Raw genomic sequence first — 18,607 nt, 5'->3', positions numbered from 1 at the left:
TGTCATTCTAAATAACCCAGACATCATTTTAAATTTTATCACTGTGTTTTTAGTAAGTGAATTGCCAGTGTGTTGTCCTGGAACAATGCTGCAATCTCATTGTCCTCAGCGATGACAGTAAAGCTCTAACTAACTCAATCCTGGGATCACTGGAGAAATAGAAGTCCTTTAGACATTTTAACCACCTACCCAAAGCCAGTGGCACGAGTGGTTTTGGAAAATGAAGCATTTAATAATATCTAATTCTTAAGAGAGGATGATACTTCCATTTAAAATCATTAACCTTACAAGCTGGTCAGGCTTGTTATAACATACTTAGCTCCTTCACACAGTCATTCACAAGCTGCTGTTCCTTCTCTTCATATGAAATGGTTTCAGTCTGCAGATGGCATGTCTGTGGAACCAGATAAAAATGCAATGTTATAAACAGGTAACACTGCCCTGAATACTCAGTTAAGACTAACACACACAAAACAACCAACAGCCACTTTACAGTGCCAAGGGGCGAGCGGAATGAACACTGTGGTCAGGTACAACGACTGGGTCTGTGGAGACGGCAGCGGAATGGTAACTGGGGAAGGATCCCTGAAAGACAAGCCCAAGTGGTCTGTACTGGTGAGGAAAACGAAAGAGTAGAGATCCAGAGAGGCAGAGGAGGGGCATCGGGGCAGCACAGGGAATTATGAGGATAATTAAGGAGATGAGTGAATAGAGAAGGAGACAGAGAGAGGAGACTAAGGACAGGTGGTTAGGAGGAGGAGTCAGAAGACTAAGGAGTAAGGAAGACTGTCTGAGGATGAACTGTTGGCAAGATATGACCAACCTTACATAACGGAGAGAATTCAACAAATGAAATATTTATACTCTGATTTACAACAGTAACCTAAAGAAGGAAATCATTTTCCCCACCTCCGTTCTTAAAACAACATTTTCCTCTTCCAGATCCTTCAGCTTCTTTTGAAGAGAATCGAGGTGAAAGAAATTCTGTACAGATGGAGTGGACTCATTCCGCCGCAACCTGACGACAAGAAGTTCAAACTGAGCTTATCCCAGCTGATGCCTTCTAACCAAAGTTTTCTTAGGATGTAAGCATGACAACAGTGATACATTTCCAAGTCCAGATTGTGCACGAGTTGGAGGGGAGCCCCTGGGTGGTGGTACCCATGCACTGTTGCCCGTTTTACTTGTTCAAAGCCATAGAGCAGTGCTGTCAAATCTAACTTTGCATCAGTTTTTTTTTGTTTAAAACACCGCAATTGAATGGTTATGCCAGCTGTACTATGCACTATTGGGTGATAAGGAAATGGCTGAGGCATTGAATGTCTATTTTGTGTGGAGGACACGTCTAATATGCCAAAGAATGATGTTATGGACGAAATGGGAGGTGAGGACCTCGATAAAATCACCGTCACTAAAGAGATAGTGATGAGCAAACTAGAGGGCCTGAAGGTAGATAAGTCCCCTGGTCCTGATGGGATGCATCCCAGGGTGCTGAGGGAATTGGCGGAGGTTATAGTGGGCGTGTTGGTAATCATTTATCAAAACTCTCTAGACTCTGGGCAAGTGCCGGCAGATTGGAAGACAGCAAATGTCACACCACTTTTTAAAAAAGGATGTAGGCAAAAGATGGGCAACTATAGGCCAGTTAGCTTAACATCTGCAGTCGGGAAAATGCTTGAAGCTGTCATTAAGGAAGAAATAGCGAAGCATTTAGAAAGGAGTGGTTCCATTAGACACACGCAGCATGGATTCTGAAAGGGCAGGTCCTGTTTGACCAACTTACTGTAGATCTTAGAGGACATAATGAGTGCAGTGGATAGAGGGGAACGGGTGGATGTTGTATACTTGGATTTCCAGAAGGCTTTCGATAAGGTGCCGCACAAGAGACTTATAAATAAGATACAGATGCATGGAGTTGAGGGGTGTATTGGCTTGGATAGTGGATTGGTTAACCAATAGAAGGCAGAGAGTTGGTATAAATGGGTGTTTCTCCGGTTGGCAGTCAGTGGTGAGTGGGGTGCCACAGGGGTCGGTGCTGGGCCCGCAGCTGTTTACCCTTTACATTGATGATTTGGAAGAGGGGACTGAGTGTAGCACAGCAAAATTTGCTGATGACACTAAACTGAGTGGACACTAAACAGAGGATGTGGAGACTCTGCAGAGGGATGTAGATAGGTTAAGTGAGTGGGCCAAGGTCTGGCAGATGGAATACAACGTTGGTAAATGTGAGAGCATCCACTTTGGAAGGAATAATAGAAGAACAGATTATTATTTAAATGGTGAAAGATTGCAGCACGCTGTTGTGCAGAGGGACTTGGGAGTGCTTGTTTGTGAATCGCAGAAAGTTGGCTTGCAGGTACAACAGGTTATTAAGGTGGCAAACAGAAAGTTGGCCTTCATTGCTAGAGGGATTGAATTCAAGAGCAGGGAGGTCACGCTGAACTATACAGGGTAGAGAAGGGAGGTCACGCTGAACTATACAGGGTAGAGCAGGGAGGTCACGCTGAACTATACAGGGTAGAGCAGGGAGGTCACGCTGAACTATACAGGGTACTGGTGAGGCAGCACCTGGAGTACTGTGTGCAGTTCTGGTCTCCTTACTTGAGGAAGGATATACTGGCTTTGGAGGCAGTGCAGAGGAGGTTGACCAGGTTGATTCCAGAGATGAAGGGGTTAACCTATGAGGAAAGATTGAATCACCTGGGACTATACTCTCTGGAGTTCGGAAGAATAAGAGGGGATCTTGTAGAAACACACAAAATTTTGAAAGGGTTAGATAATATAGAAGTAGGAAAGTTGTTTCCATTGGTAGGTGAGACTAGAACTAGTGGTCATTATCTCAAGATTCTGGGGAGAAGATTTAGGATAGAGATGAGGAGAAACTGTTTTTCCAGAGAGTGGTGAATCTGTGGAATTCTCTGCCCAGGGAAGCAGTTGAGGCTTCTTCACTAAATATATTTAAGAAACAGTTAGATAGGTTTTTACATAGTAAGGGAATTAAGGGTTATGGGGAAAAGGCAGGTAGATGGAGCTGAGTTTACGGACAGATCAGCCATGATCTTATTGAATGGCGGGGCAGGCTCGATGGGCCGGATGGCCTACTCCTGCTCCTATTTCTTATGTTCTTATGTACAATACAGCAACGAGCTATCTTATGATTTTACATTGGGATTTATCCATTCTTCTATTCCTACAGTAAGGCATTCAAGACCACTCCCTAGGTCAGGCTGATTTTATTATGTTTACATCTCAACATAGCATGTGTTTGAGGCAAATTGTCTGTGAGAACATTTCAGTGTATAGTGAGGGGTCTGGAGTTTCAATATTGACCAGACATAGTGAAATCTACCAATCCTTCCCAGAGCGACACCAGTAAGTCAGATGGGATTTCAGTAATTATGTCTGGGCCATTACCAAGAACAGCTATTCATTCAGATTCAATCAATTAATTGATCCCCCAGATGTCAGAGTGGGGTTTGATCCCATCAGACCAAGAGCTTGGATTATTATTCCCGCACTCCCACTACAACTTGTTGCCCAGTGGATTAGAAGACTCACGGTGTGGAGGAAGTCGAACCACTCTCACTTTCTTCTGCTGCATTAGTGTAGAACTGCAGTAGCTCATCCTTCATTGTCAGCTCATGGCGTAGCTGAGAAACCTGTGGGTGAGATCAGGGTGGGGGGGGGGGTGGTTAACAATGTGAACAAATAGAACACACAGACTGTGCTGTGATTTGTCCGTGTATTTAAATGCACAACCTTGCCTTCCTGGCATTTACTCCAGGATGCTCTGTGCGTGCTTATAAATTCAACATTACATGTTTTAGTACCAGTTTAAAATATTTAACAGCTACCCCAACCCAAGTGGGAAAAAAGTTGAGAGCAGTAAAGAAAGAGAAGTGAGGTTCTACAATGCTTTATAATCCACACTGCGACTATTAAAATAGGAATTGTTGTAGCACTTAGCTCTGAGACAGCACAGAGCACCACTCCATTAGTGCTTCAACAAACATTCTTCAGTGCCAAACACTCATCATTAGGCAGGTCTATAACATACTGCTGTTCTGCCATCAAAGGAATCTTGTTTTATCCAGGCAACACATATAAAATGCTGGTGGAACACAGCAGGCCAGGCAGCATCTATAGGAAGAAGTACAGTCGACATTTCGGGCCGAGACCCTTTGTCAGGACTCGTGAAGTGTGTGTTGCTTGGATTTCCAGCACCTGCAGATTTCCTCGTGTTCGTGTTGTTATTTTATCCAGGATGCTCTGAGATTTAAAAGCAGCACAAGCTCATTAACCAATACTGGACCCGGTGTAATGATTACCTTATAGGTTGGATCTTGCAGACTAATGTGATGGATATGAACACGGTCACTGGCATTGAACTACTTATATGGTAGTACATCTGGCACTTATACATACAGGCCTTCACAATTCACAGAAAGATGGCACTGCATCACTCAAACACTAGATTCCACTGCAGCAGAGTTCAGTCAGGCTGAGATACCTCAAAACTTGCATGGGCTCTGGGTGCAGAACCTGAATGAATCTTTTAAGGATTGTAGGGCCACAAACACAAGAAAACATGCAGATGCTGGATTGTAGGGCCATAGTTCTGAGCCAGAGGAGAACCACCCTCAGTTTCCACATTTCCATCTATCAAATGTTTGACATGTTAATAGCTTACTTTTCATGTCAGACACTTAAACAACTACTGCAAGGCCATCAGAGCATTACAACCAGTGAAGTAAGTAGGGCTGTTACTGCTCCATGGTACCTCAGCCTGACCTATACACCTCTTCCTGCTTTCATCACAACTCCTTTCCATTTCCTTAGATTTTGCAGACACATTCACCATGCCAATGCCGTGCATCATTCACTACCTTGCAGTGAAGTAAGTGCTTCTGCCAAAAGGCACAAGCACCCAGCACTGCAAACCCCAATCTCAGTGCTCCCTGGCAGTACAGAGACACCAGGAGCAGACGCCACAAACCTGACTGAAAGGCCTTCAACCCAAGTGTTAATTCTGCTGCTCTTCCACAGATGCTGACTAATCTGCTAAGTGTTTTTAATGTTCCCAGTATCTACTGTAGATATTGCTACCTTCTTTTCACAGATGCTACATTGCTTTATTTCTTATCCTTCCTTGGTTCAGAACAACATCATGCAGTAGTGTAAAGGAACAATGTGGGCCCAGCGCTTACGTGGAAGCTGGCAGAGGGAGGGTTGACGTCTCAGGTTATTCCATCAGGACAGAAAGATCAGTGCACCTGTTCACAACCTGGAGTCCACAGACTCCTTCCTCATAAAAGAAGTTGGGAACCCCTGGTCTGGAGTGTATTTACCAGTATAATAAATGGAGAGGGAGGAGGGTTATAGGCATGTCCACTGTGTAAGGAGGGGGATGATGGACAGATGGAGCATGGTGGAGGGAAGGGTAGAGTTTGTAGACAGCAGCTGGTGGAAAGAGTAGGGGTAGATGGAGCAACGTGAGGTGGAGGAGTGGATTGCAGTGGAGACGAGTATAGCAGATGATTAGTGGAGATAAAGAAATGCAGATACTGGAATCTGACACATTAGATTTGACCCAATCTGATTATTCTGGCATGTAAACAGGCAGTGAACGGAGGGACAAGGACCATGTGCAGGCCGATAAGCCGTTTAAATTAGCATCAAGGTCAACGCAACATCATGGGCAAAGGGAACTGTTCCTGTACTGTACGGTTCAATGTTTTACTTTCTGTAAGTCAGGAAGGTGATGAGTGGAAGCAGGCACATGAGAGAGATAATGGATAGATGGGATCACTGGGGAAGAGGATAAGTCCACATGACATAAGAGCAGAGTTGGGCCATTTGAGTCTGCTCCACCATTTCATCATGGCTGATTTTTTAATCACCCTCTGCACCGTCAGTTAAGCTTGTGAGTGAGAGGAAGATGGAACGAGGTGAGTGGGTGAAATGGAGCATGATTGGAGCAGAAAAAGAGAGAAGACACGGGCAGAGTGAGTTATCTAAGAAGAGAAAACTCAATGTTCACACCACTGGGCTGTAGACCAGCAGGCAGGCTGTGCTGTTGTCCTAGTTTGCATTTGGCCTGACTCTGGCTGAGGAGAAAGCAGAGGTCATACAGGCATGAGAACGGAAGGAAAAGTAGCCTGCAGCTAGGAGCTGGGGATGCCCAGTCTGTTCTCAGGTAGGAGCTGGGGATGCCCAGTCCGCTCTCAGCTAGGAGCTGGGGATGCCCAGTCTGCTCTCAGCTAGGAGCTGGGGATGCCCAGTCTGCTCTCAGGTAGGAGCTGGGGATGCCCAGTCTGTTCTCAGGTAGGAGCTGGGGATGCCCAGTCTGCTCTCAGCTAGGAGCTGGGGATGCCCAGTCTGCTCTCAGCTAGGAGCTGGGGATGCCCAGTCTGCTCTCAGGTAGGAGCTGGGGATGCCCAGTCTGCTCTCAGGTAGGAGCTGGGGATGCCCAGTCTGCTCTCAGCTAGGAGCTGGGGATGCCCAGTCTGCTCTCAGCTAGGAGCTGGGGATGCCCAGTCTGCTCTCAGCTAGGAGCTGGGGATGCCCAGTCTGCTCTCAGCTAGGAGCTGGGGATGCCCAGTCTGTTCTCAGCTAGGAGCTGGGAATGCCCAGTCTGCTCTCAGCTAGGAGCTGGGGATGCCCAGTCTGCTCTCAGCTAGGAGCTGGGGATGCCCAGTCTGCTCTCAGCTAGGAGCTGGGGATGCCCAGTCTGCTCTCAGCTGGGAGCTGGGGATGCTCAGTCTGCTCTCTGCTAGGAGCTGGGGATGCCCAGTCTGCTCTCTGCTAGGAGCTGGGGATGCCCAGTCTGCTCTCAGCTAGGAGCTGGGGATGCCCAGTCTGCTCTCAGCTAGGAGCTGGGGATGCCCAGTCTGCTCTCAGCTAGGAGCTGGGGATGCCCAGTCTGCTCTCAGCTAGGAGCTGGGGATGCCCAGTCTGTTCTCAGCTAGGAGCTGGGGATGCCCAGTCTGCTCTGCTAGGAGCTGGGAATGCCCAGTCTGCTCTCAGCTAGGAGCTGGGGATGCCCAGTCTGCTCTCAGCTAGGAGCTGGGGATGCCCAGTCTGCTCTCAGCTAGGAGCTGGGGATGCCCAGTCTGCTCTCAGCTAGGAGCTGGGGATGCTCAGTCTGCTCTCTGCTAGGAGCTGGGGATGCCCAGTCTGCTCTCTGCTAGGAGCTGGGGATGCCCAGTCTGCTCTCAGCTAGGAGCTGGGGATGCCCAGTCTGCTCTCAGCTAGGAGCTGGGGATGCCCAGTCTGCTCTCAGCTAGGAGCTGGGGATGCCCAGTCTGCTCTCAGCTAGGAGCTGGGGATGCCCAGTCTGTTCTCAGGTAGGAGCTGGGGATGCCCAGTCTGCTCTCAGCTGGGAGCTGGGGTTGCTCAGTCTGCTCTCAGCTAGGAGCTGGGGATGCCCAGTCTGCTCTGCTAGGAGCTGGGAATGCCCAGTCTGCTCTCAGCTAGGAGCTGGGGATGCCCAGTCTGTTCTCAGCTAGGAGCTGGGAATGCCCAGTCTGTTCTCAGCTAGGAGCTGGGGGTGCCCAGTCTGTTCTCAGGTAGGAGCTGGGGATGCCCAGTCTGTTCTCAGGTAGAGCTGGGGATGCCCAGTCTGTTCTCAGCTAGAGCTGGGGATGCCCAGTCTGTTCTCAGGTAGGAGCTGGGGATGCCCAGTCTGCTCTCAGCTAGGAGCTGGGGATGCCCAGTCTGCTCTCAGCTGGGAGCTGGGGATGCCCAGTCTGTTCTCAGCTAGAGCTGGGGATGCCCAGTCTGTTCTCAGCTAGGAGCTGGGAATGCCCAGTCCACTCTCAGCTAGGAGCTGGGGATGCCCAGTCTGCTCTCAGGTCGGAGCTGGGGATGCCCAGTCTGCTCTCAGGTCGGAGCTGGGGATGCCCAGTCTGCTCTCAGCTAGGAGCTGGGGATGCCCAGTCTGTTCTCAGGTAGGAGCTGGGGATGCCCAGTCTGCTCTCAGCTAGAGCTGGGGATGCCCAGTCTGCTCTCAGCTAGAGCTGGGGATGCCCAGTCTGTTCTCAGCTAGGAGCTGGGGATGCCCAGTCTGCTCTCAGCTAGGAGCTGGGGATGCCCAGTCTGTTCTCAGCTAGGAGCTGGGGATGCCCAGTCTGCTCTCAGGTAGGAGCTGGGGATGCCCAGTCTGTTCTCAGCTAGGAGCTGGGGATGCCCAGTCTGTTCTCAGCTAGGAGCTGGGGATGCCCAGTCTGTTCTCAGCTGGGAGCTGGGGATGCCCAGTCTGCTCTCAGGTAGGAGCTGGGGATGCCCAGTCCGCTCTCAGCTAGGAGCTGGGGATGCCCAGTCTGTTCTCAGCTGGGAGCTGGGGATGCCCAGTCTGCTCTCAGGTAGGAGCTGGGGATGCCCAGTCTGTTCTCAGCTAGGAGCTGGGGATGCCCAGTCTGTTCTCAGGTAGGAGCTGGGGATGCCCAGTCTGCTCTCAGCTAGGAGCTGGGGATGCCCAGTCTGTTCTCAGCTAGGAGCTGGGGATGCCCAGTCTGTTCTCAGGTAGGAGCTGGGGATGCCCAGTCTGTTCTCAGCTAGGAGCTGGGGATGCCCAGTCTGCTCTCAGGTCGGAGCTGGGGATGCCCAGTCTGTTCTCAGCTAGGAGCTGGGGATGCCCAGTCTGTTCTCAGCTAGGAGCTGGGGATGCCCAGTCTGTTCTCAGCTAGGAGCTGGGGATGCCCAGTCCGCTCTCAGGTAGGAGCTGGGGATGCCCAGTCTGCTCTCAGCTGGGAGCTGGGAATGCCCAGTCTGCTCTCAGCTAGGAGCTGGGAATGCCCAGTCTGCTCTCAGCTAGGAGCTGGGGATGCCCAGTCTGCTCTCAGGTAGGAGCTGGGGATGCCCAGTCTGCTCTCAGCTGGGAGCTGGGAATGCCCAGTCTGCTCTCAGCTAGGAGCTGGGAATGCCCAGTCTGCTCTCAGCTAGGAGCTGGGGATGCCCAGTCTGCTCTGCTAGGAGCTGGGGATGCCCAGTCCGCTCTCAGCTAGGAGCTGGGGATGCCCTGTCTGCTCTCAGCTAGGAGCTGGGGATGCCCAGTCTGCTCTCAGCTAGGAGCTGGGGATGCCCAGTCTGTTCTCAGCTAGGAGCTGGGGATGCCCAGTCTGCTCTCAGCTAGGAGCTGGGGATGCCCAGTCCGCTCTCAGCTAGGAGCTGAGGATGCCCAGTCTGTTCTCAGCTAGGAGCTGAGGATGCCCAGTCTGTTCTCAGCTAGGAGCTGGGGATGCCCAGTCTGCTCTCAGCTAGGAGCTGGGGATGCCCAGTCTGTTCTCAGCTAGGAGCTGGGGATGCCCAGTCTGCTCTCAGGTCGGAGCTGGGGATGCCCAGTCTGCTCTCAGCTAGGAGCTGGGGATGCCCAGTCTGCTCTCAGCTAGAGCTGGGGATGCCCAGTCTGCTCTCAGCTAGAGCTGGGGATGCCCAGTCTGTTCTCAGCTAGGAGCTGGGGATGCCCAGTCTGCTCTCAGCTAGGAGCTGGGGATGCCCAGTCTGTTCTCAGCTAGGAGCTGGGGATGCCCAGTCTGCTCTCAGGTAGGAGCTGGGGATGCCCAGTCTGTTCTCAGCTAGGAGCTGGGGATGCCCAGTCTGTTCTCAGCTAGGAGCTGGGGATGCCCAGTCTGTTCTCAGCTGGGAGCTGGGGATGCCCAGTCTGCTCTCAGGTAGGAGCTGGGGATGCCCAGTCCGCTCTCAGCTAGGAGCTGGGGATGCCCAGTCTGTTCTCAGCTGGGAGCTGGGGATGCCCAGTCTGCTCTCAGGTAGGAGCTGGGGATGCCCAGTCTGTTCTCAGCTAGGAGCTGGGGATGCCCAGTCTGTTCTCAGGTAGGAGCTGGGGATGCCCAGTCTGCTCTCAGCTAGGAGCTGGGGATGCCCAGTCTGTTCTCAGCTAGGAGCTGGGGATGCCCAGTCTGCTCTCAGGTAGGAGCTGGGGATGCCCAGTCTGTTCTCAGCTAGGAGCTGGGGATGCCCAGTCTGTTCTCAGCTAGGAGCTGGGGATGCCCAGTCTGTTCTCAGCTAGGAGCTGGGGATGCCCAGTCTGTTCTCAGCTAGGAGCTGGGGATGCCCAGTCCGCTCTCAGGTAGGAGCTGGGGATGCCCAGTCTGCTCTCAGCTGGGAGCTGGGAATGCCCAGTCTGCTCTCAGCTAGGAGCTGGGAATGCCCAGTCTGCTCTCAGCTAGGAGCTGGGGATGCCCAGTCTGCTCTCAGGTAGGAGCTGGGGATGCCCAGTCCACTCTCAGCTAGGAGCAGGGGATGCCCAGTCTGCTCTTGGACAATATAGGGAGCAGTGAACGCAGTAGAAGAGGTTGAAGATGGTGTACCTGGACCTCTGACTCACTTTGAAGGCCCGCTTAGGTCGCTGAGTAGTGGTGAGGAAGGTGGAGTAGGGACAGGTTTTGCATCTCCTGTGGATGCGGGTTAAGTGTCAGGGGACGGGGGGGTTGAGGAGGGTTGACCGGGTCAGAGTCATGGGGAGAGCAACCCCCCAGAAAAGCAGAAAGGGATGATGAAGGAGAAGACTGACATGATGACATTCTGTTGTAGCTGGTGGAAATGTCAGCACATGAGTTTTTGGATGCTGGTGCGATGAAAGCTGAGAGCTCCCTGCTCTGTCTGGGAGAGTGAGAGAAGTGTGGGAATTGGAGTAGATGTGGATAACAGCTTCATTAGCAGCACAGGAGAAGCTAGAATTCCAAAACAAGGACATTTATGATAGCCTGGAGTCGAAAGCCTCGCCTTGAGAGTAGATATGGTGGAGACTGAGAGAAAGTGATGACATACTTAAAGGAGATTGGGTGGGAAGAGATGTAGTTGAGGAGGATGTGGGAGTCCATGGCCCAGCTTATCTCCAGGGGTAGATATAGAGAGATCCATAAAAGGGAGAGAAATATCAAAAATGTTCAAGTAAAATTGAGGGTTGGGTGGAAGTTCTAAATAAATGAATAAATATAGTTCATAGCAAAGGTGACAAAAATTGATGAGCTCTGGATGTGTAATAGGCAGCACCAATAGTCATTGATGAAAGCATGGTGGGGGGGTGGGTGTAGAGGTTTCAAACAAAGACTGCTCCATGAAGCCAACTGAAAGACAAGCGTTAACAGGACCCCATATGAATACCAATGACTATAGTTTTATCTGTAGAAAGCATATCATGCATTCTTAGGAATATCGCCACCAGTTCTATGTACAGAGCACACGCTATAATCACTCCTCCTTTGTCAGCTCACAACGTACCCAGCAATTCTCCCCAACCCCTTCTCTATCCAGGGAACACTGCTTGCTTTTCCTTCACACTTGCTGGACACTTCCTCAGCTGTGAAGCTTTGGTCAAGCACGTTATATTGACTGTGAACAACACAACAACCTATCCAAGGTCAGACAACGCAGTGCATATACTGTAATTGTTAGAAAGTACACTCACACCTACTAGATACAAACCCACGTTCGATGAAGAAATGTACTCCATCAATCTGAACATTCTTCTAAGCAGCCAGTGGATATAAGTTCAAGGTACCCGGACTCACCTCCTCTCTGGCATGCTCCATCTGCTCTTCAAGGTGCTCATTTTTCTCAGTTAGTGACTTGTTCTTCTTTAGCAATGACTGGCCAATTCGTGCCGCCAGTTCCAGGTCCCGTTCTTTCTGCATAAGGGATTGGAAACACTTAATGAGATTGCAACAACAGATCAAAGCAGAGGGCAAGTATAGAGTGAATCGAGAATCCATTCACTGCCATTCAGTGATGGTTGTGATGGAGCCTGCCCTCAACTCCCGCATCAATCCCAGACATTTCTCCATAGCTCACCTTCCTCTCCTGGCTCTATGAGATTGCTTAATCCACAGGCTTGGATTCCATAGCCATTCCAAGAAGCAGAGACAGTGATGATTATATCTCAGAATGCCCAACCCTTTGATAGCTCAACACGGCCAAGAGTTGTTAACTTTCAGAACTCTAAAAATTAGAGAATTATACTAAAATTTTTGAAAAGGGCTAAATCAAAAATTGTCTAAAACATAAAGAAAACACAAGTAGCTTTTTTGAGTGATTTGTGTTCTTGGTGGCAACTGAGTCTCCAAAACATTCCCAGTTCACCCATCCAAGAACAGAAATGTGGGCCCCCTTTCCAGAGTGCATCAGTGTCAAATGGTGTCCCAGTGCCTTTTGGACAAGAACACTCTCACAGAAAGAAACGGGGTGAACACCTCCAGTATCCAGTAACAGCATTCTGGCTCATCGACAACACAAATGTTTGTGAAAATACACTGTGCACAAACCGGCAGCAATGTTCGACGATATAGGCACTTCTCCGACTGAAAGGAACAGTGAGTCATTTATTGCCTGCACTTAACTCCTTTTATATCCAATAAACTAAATAGAACACACATTTCAATGGACTGCACATTCTACCTTCCCAATGTGAAATACAACAACATACCAGTGCACAAAATAAAATTATTACCTAACACTTAGAACATATTTTTGTGAGTTGCCTCCAGGCCCATTTCCAGACACTCTCCTACACAAGCATTCCCTCTGTTTCTCCTCCCAAACCCTCTCTCCACTTAAAACACACTTGTTTTCACACCTCCCCAGTTCTAAGCTTGCCGCCTGAAACATTAACACTCTCTCCAGAGATGCAGCCTGTGCTTTCCTTTGAAACTAACACCAATTGTTTGGTTCAGTAATGTTGAGAAACAGATGACAACTGTCAAAGATATTCCTGAAATAATTCCATTGCATTTTATTTAAATGACAAATAAGGCTAACACCCTAAGATACTGCACTGCAATTCAATCAAGAATTCACAGCAAAAGAATCTGATACCATAAACCCTTGGCTCAGAGGCAACAATATTTTGTCGGAAACACCCATTAACATCTGTGCCAAAACCACACTGTATGTTACATCAAGCTAAAGTTCTACTATGTACAAAGCTTGTCCATGGTTACCAATCTATTGCTTTCTGGTGTTATTCATAGTCTGACCCTTGAGTAACAGAATAATGGTGTTCTCCTGAATCAGTTACACAATTCATTAGATAGCCGAGTCAAAGTACTAGTTGTGCATTGAAACAAAACTCTGTGTGGGAAAACTTGCCCATACATCAGGCCAGATACTAAATTCTAGGACAGTGCTATTTAGTTACTTGTCTTGGCATTTAACTGTATGCAATGGTTTTCTGATACACTCTGCATGAAGACTTCAGTGGGTGGGAGCAAGCAGAGAGAGGGTAGGTGAATGAGGTGTGGCCAAGCAGGAAGAGAAGTCTTTCCCAGACATTACTTTCGAGTGAGAGCACTGTGTTGAATGGTTCTGGGACAGTATCACTGACAAAACAAGGAAAAAAAAACAGAAAATGTTCAGCTATTGGGCAGTATCCGAGGAAGGAAACACAATTAACCTTTCAAATCAAAGATCCATCAGCAGATTTGGGAAAGATTTAAACAAAGTGCTGTTAAATTCCAGTGAGGTGGGAGTGGAGTGGATGGGACAAGGAGAATCTCTCTGATAGGGTGAGCCCAGTGCTATCTTGGTAATATGCTAGTTATCAAGTCATCTAGTTGAATAAACTTAGTGGAATAAACAAAAGCGTCACTCCCTATCATATAAACATGCAGATGCTGGAAATCTTCAGCAACACACACAAATTTCTGGAGGAAGTTGGCTAGCATCAATGGAGGGCAATAAAGAGTTGATGATCCCGTTTGAGACCCTTCATCAGGATTGGAAAGAAAGGGGATAGAAGCCAATATTTTCCCATTTAACCAGAGGATGCAAGACCTGCCCTCCAACCTCTTCCCATCTCACCATCTAAGGACCGGATTCATCGTTCCAGGTGAAGCAGTGATTCTTCTTCACTCCTCCCAAACAACTACATTGCAGCCGATGCTACAGAGTAACCTCTTCTACAACAGGGGAACCAAAGGCAGATGGGTGACTACATTCAACAGTTACCATTAACTCCAGCCCTGTGTGAGGAATGTCGGTTCTGCCGTTGGTTATTCATCTGCAATATTAACCCAATCGCTGGATAAAACATCGGTTAAGCCACAGTTGGAGTTTTGTGTGCAGTTCTGGTCATCACATTAGATGAAGGATGTGGAAGCTTGGGAGAGGGTGAACAAGGGGAGTGCAGAGTATTACTACAGAGAGAGGGTTGTTTATTCTGAAGCATCAGTGCCCAAGAGGTGACTTGGTAGAAAAATGTGAAATTACGAGAGGCAAAGATACAATAGATAGTCGAGAATATTTATCCCCAAGACATAAGTGTCAAATACTTGAGGGCATAACTTTAAGGTGAGGGGGGAAAAGTTTAAAGAAGATTAGTGAGCAAGTTTACTTTTACACAGAGAGTGGTAGGTGGCTGGAACAGGATATCAGCAGTGGTGATGGAAGATGATGGCATTAAGAGGAATTAATGGATGTACATTGACTGGCTGTGTGACAACCTGGTATGGAAACACCAATGCCCTTGAATGGAAAATCCTACAAAAAGTAGTGGATATAGCCCAGTCCATAATTGGTAAAGCCCTCCCAGCTACTGAGTACATCTCATGAAACACAGGAAAGCAGTATCCATCATCAGGGACCCCTACCACCCGGGACATGCTCTCTTCTCACTGCTGCCATTAGGAAGAAGGTACAGGAGCCTCAGGACTCACACCACCAGGTTCAGGAACAGTTATTATCCCTCAACCATCAGGCTCTTGAACCAAAGGGGATAATTTCACTCAATCTCATTTGCCCATCTTTGAAATGTTCCCACAATCAATGGAATCACTTTGGAGGACTCTTCATCTTGTGTTCTCGATATTTATTGCTTATTTATTAATTATTATTTTTCCTTTCTTTTTATATTTGCACATTTTGTTGTCTTTTGCACTCTGGTTGAAAGCCCAAGTTGGGCGATCTTTCATTGATTCTATTGTGGTTATTATTCGACGGATTTATTAAGTACGCCCACAAGAAAATTAATCTCAGGGTGACGTCTATGTACTTCGATAATAAATTTACTTTAAAACTTTGAAATTCCACAATGACTAATAAAGCTTTCAAGCTCAAACTATGCAAAAGAATGCACAACTTCTACATTGGTGCTTGTGTCATGAATCCTACTTGGTTACTATCATTTCTATTTACAGGCTACCTTGTTGTTGGTTACAGGCAGAGACACAGTAGAATTTTACTAACTGTGTTACAGGCCAGTGTGATAGCAACCCTATCAGGCCTCCAAAGATCCATCAAAGACCAAAACGGAAGCAGGGAACCAACCTCATACATAATTCACAAGATGATCCAAGTCCAAATTCCCATGTGTTTTGATGTAGGACTTCAACCCTAAAAGATGACTATGAAGTTACCTCCATAGACGCTGCCTAACCCGCTGACACCATGTGGTTGGTAGAATCTTAGACGGTGACAAAGAGGCGAACAGGAGTGAGGTAGATCAGTTAGTTGAGTAGTGTTGCAACATACACTCAACATCAGCAAGACCAAGAAACTGATAGTGGAATTCAGGAAGAGCAAGTTAGGAGAACACACATTAATCTTTACTGATCGGTCAACAGTGGGAAGAGAGGGCTGCTTCAGGTTCCTGCTGTCAATATTTCAGAGGATCTACCCTAGGCCCAACATACTGATGCAATCATGAAAAACACACACCAGTGGCTCTATTTCATCTGGAGTTTGAGGAGATTTGGTATGTCACCAAAGACTTCCATATATACAGGTGTCCCCTGCTTTGCGCATGTTCACTTTACGCTGTTTCACTTTTACAAAAGACCTACAGTAACCTGTTTTCACATTACAAAGAGGATTTTTGCTTTTACGAAAATTTTCCCATATAAATTAATGGTTCTTTGCTTTACGCCATTTCGGCTTCATAGGAATGCACTAGCTTTGTGGGGGGGGGGGGAGCACCTGTATTGGATGGGGGAGAGCATTTTGACTGGCTGCATCACTGCTTGGTAGGAACTCTAAAGCACAGCTCCCTCATCAAGTCTGGTTCATCACTCAATATCCAATCCAGAATTCTACAAATCCCTTCTCTTGGGATCCAGCATCAATCTGATTTTCCCAATCTACCTGCATATTGAAATCCCCCATGACTATCGTAACATTGCCTTTATTACATGCCTCTTCTACCTCCTGTTGTAATTTATATCCCACATTCTGGCTACTGTTCAGGGTCCTGTATATAACTTCCATGTTCTTCTTACACACAGTTTTTAAACTCTACCCACAAGGATTCTATATTCTCCAATTCTATGTCAGCTCCTTCAAAGGATATGATTTCATTCTTTTATCAACACAGTCACTGCACTCCCTCTACCTACCTGCCTGTCCTTTCAATACAATATGTATCCTTAGATGTTAAGCTCCCGACTACGATCTTCTTTCAGCCACGGCTCAGTCATGCGTTTATCATTCCGGCTAATCTTTAAATGCACTACAAATCAAGTTATTCTGTACATTGTGTGCATTCAAATGTAACACCTTCAGTCCTGCATTCAACACCGTTTTCAATTTTATCTGCATGTTTCACTTCAACTAACCCCAGTTATTCATCTATACTTTCATCCTATTTGTCCTGACGGTACATGATGCCGGGAGTAATCAGAGATTACCACCTTGGGGGTTCTTCTCTTCCCTAACTCTTTATTGTGCAGAACCTCTTCCCTCTTTCTACCCGTGCCATTGGTGCCAATGTGCCAACATCACGTTTGATTGCCATTGAGAACATCTTGGTTTAGAGACCGAAATCCTAGAGCACAAACCTATATTTCTGGATAATTTATTTTAAAATGAGATTTAACACAGCAGAAACCAATCATAACAGCACGTCAGTTAATGAAGTTAACAAAAGCACTTGCCTCTTCCAGCAGACGTGTGACAGCATCTATATCATTGTACGTCTTAGTCATCTGGCCCACTCGTTCCGCGCACAGGACTGCAAAAGGAGAGAGGTGGACGATGAACATCAGCAATAGCACATGCATGCATCACTTGCTCCCATTCACTCTTACAGGTTCAAAGGGCGGAAGCTTAATTGTATTCAACTTATTGAATTAAACTAAAGTTAACTAAGCAAAACGAATCATTCACAGATTATTTTAAAAAACAAATACACATAATAAATTCATTACTAATTGAATCAATTGTTCTCATGAAAAGGAAGTAAATACCACTGGTTCCCTCAGCTAATGGAAAAAAGTCGGACACACAACAGATGTATAACCACAGCCAAGCATGTGTGGTAAAATCCCCCCAATGAACCAGCTCGAATCGAATCCTGCATGCTATCAGTGCAGCTTACATGTACTGCTTAGCTGCTCAGGTTTCCTCTGGGTGCTCCAGTTTTCTCCCATACTGGAGGGTTAATTGGCTACAGTGTGTTACCCCTAGCGCAGGTGAGTGGCAGGAAAATCAAGGAGGATTACAGTCATGTGTGAAAGAATAGGCCGTGGGACAACCGTACTGAGGGGTGGCTCAGAAAACAAATGTCATATGTCACGGGAAAAGAAAAGATTGAAATAGAAAATAAACACCATTAACAACATGGGTATAAAATACACAAAATGCTGGCAGAACTCAGCAGACTAGACAGCACCTATGGGAGGAGAAAGTGATGACGTTTCGGGCCGAAACCCTTCATCAGGATGAAGGGTTGAAACCCTCCTGATGAAGGGTTTCAGCCCGAAACGCCATCACTACCTCCCCCCATAGATGCTGTCTGGTCTGCTGAGTTCTGCCTGCATTTCGTGTTTTTTATTTATTTCCAGCATCCGTAGATTCACTCGTGTTGCCTTTTAACAACATGGGTATACTGCTTTGAGAGGAAATAAAAATAATTTTCCAATTACTTCTTGTTTATTTTGGCTTTCTAAATTCAGGAATTTATATAGATGAAGCTCCTTTAACCATAGGAATCAGTGCAGTGCAGGTTGATTAAACGAAGGGACAAGGTGTGGGAGGCTTTTATCTGACAGAGGATCGTGACTGGATGGATTTGGACAGCATGCTTCTCGAAGATTTCAGAACTAGGGATTACTACTCACAAATCAGGAGTCACCCACTAAAGAAAGAACAAATTTTTTGCCAGCTCCTTCCGGAACTTTTTACCTCAAAGGAGGAAACCAACACGGTCACGGGGGAACAGACAAACTCCATACAGACAGTGGAGGGAAATAAGCGTGGATCACTGGTACTGTAAAGAGTTGTGCTAACCACTGTAACACCAAATTCCCATTGACAGAAGTGTTAAGCTGAAATTACATAAGATCAGCTCTGATTTCACTAAATGATGGAGTAAGCTTGCAGGACCCAGTGGCCAGGTCCAGCTACTAATCCATATGGTAATTTGTTTGATAGAAATGCAGAGATTCCTTAGTCGGCTTTGTAAAGGGAAGCATGAAAATAAGAGCTCCAAAATTCACAGTTCAACATGTTGAGTAATAATTCAATTGCCACGTCTATATGTGGCTCCAGGGTGGCGGAATCAAGATATGCCTCTACCAAAGGAGGTGTAGGGTGCTGCTTCCCTCTGCCAGCCTGCAGGTCACACTTGGGCAAGGAGTAGCACGAGCTTAGCTCCTTGATC

The 18,607-nt window shown here is 47.3% G+C and overlaps 1 protein-coding gene across 2 annotated transcripts in view; it reads right to left on the bottom strand.

The window, feature by feature from the left end:
* trak1a (trafficking protein, kinesin binding 1a) overlaps nt 1-18,607 on the bottom strand; it is a 282,105-nt gene that overhangs the window by 30,463 nt on the left and 233,035 nt on the right. Inside the window, exons 4-8 of one of the 2 annotated variants that reach the window (XM_059945728.1) lie at nt 16,881-16,957; nt 11,532-11,648; nt 3,559-3,659; nt 910-1,018; nt 316-394 (exon numbers count right to left, since the gene is read on the bottom strand). In XM_059945728.1, the coding sequence (XP_059801711.1) occupies nt 316-394; nt 910-1,018; nt 3,559-3,659; nt 11,532-11,648; nt 16,881-16,957 (483 nt within the window). Of the gene's footprint in view, nt 1-315; nt 395-909; nt 1,019-3,558; nt 3,660-11,531; nt 11,670-16,880; nt 16,958-18,607 lie in introns of those variants that run through there. The other variant, XM_059945727.1, reaches the window with a different exon arrangement.

The sequence above is a fragment of the Hypanus sabinus genome, chromosome 20 (genome assembly GCF_030144855.1).
Source record: "Hypanus sabinus isolate sHypSab1 chromosome 20, sHypSab1.hap1, whole genome shotgun sequence".
In the NCBI taxonomy this organism is placed as follows: Eukaryota; Metazoa; Chordata; class Chondrichthyes; order Myliobatiformes; family Dasyatidae; genus Hypanus; species Hypanus sabinus.
The sequence above is the reverse complement of the archived record's forward strand: the minus strand, read 5'-3'. Positions and strand labels throughout refer to the sequence as shown.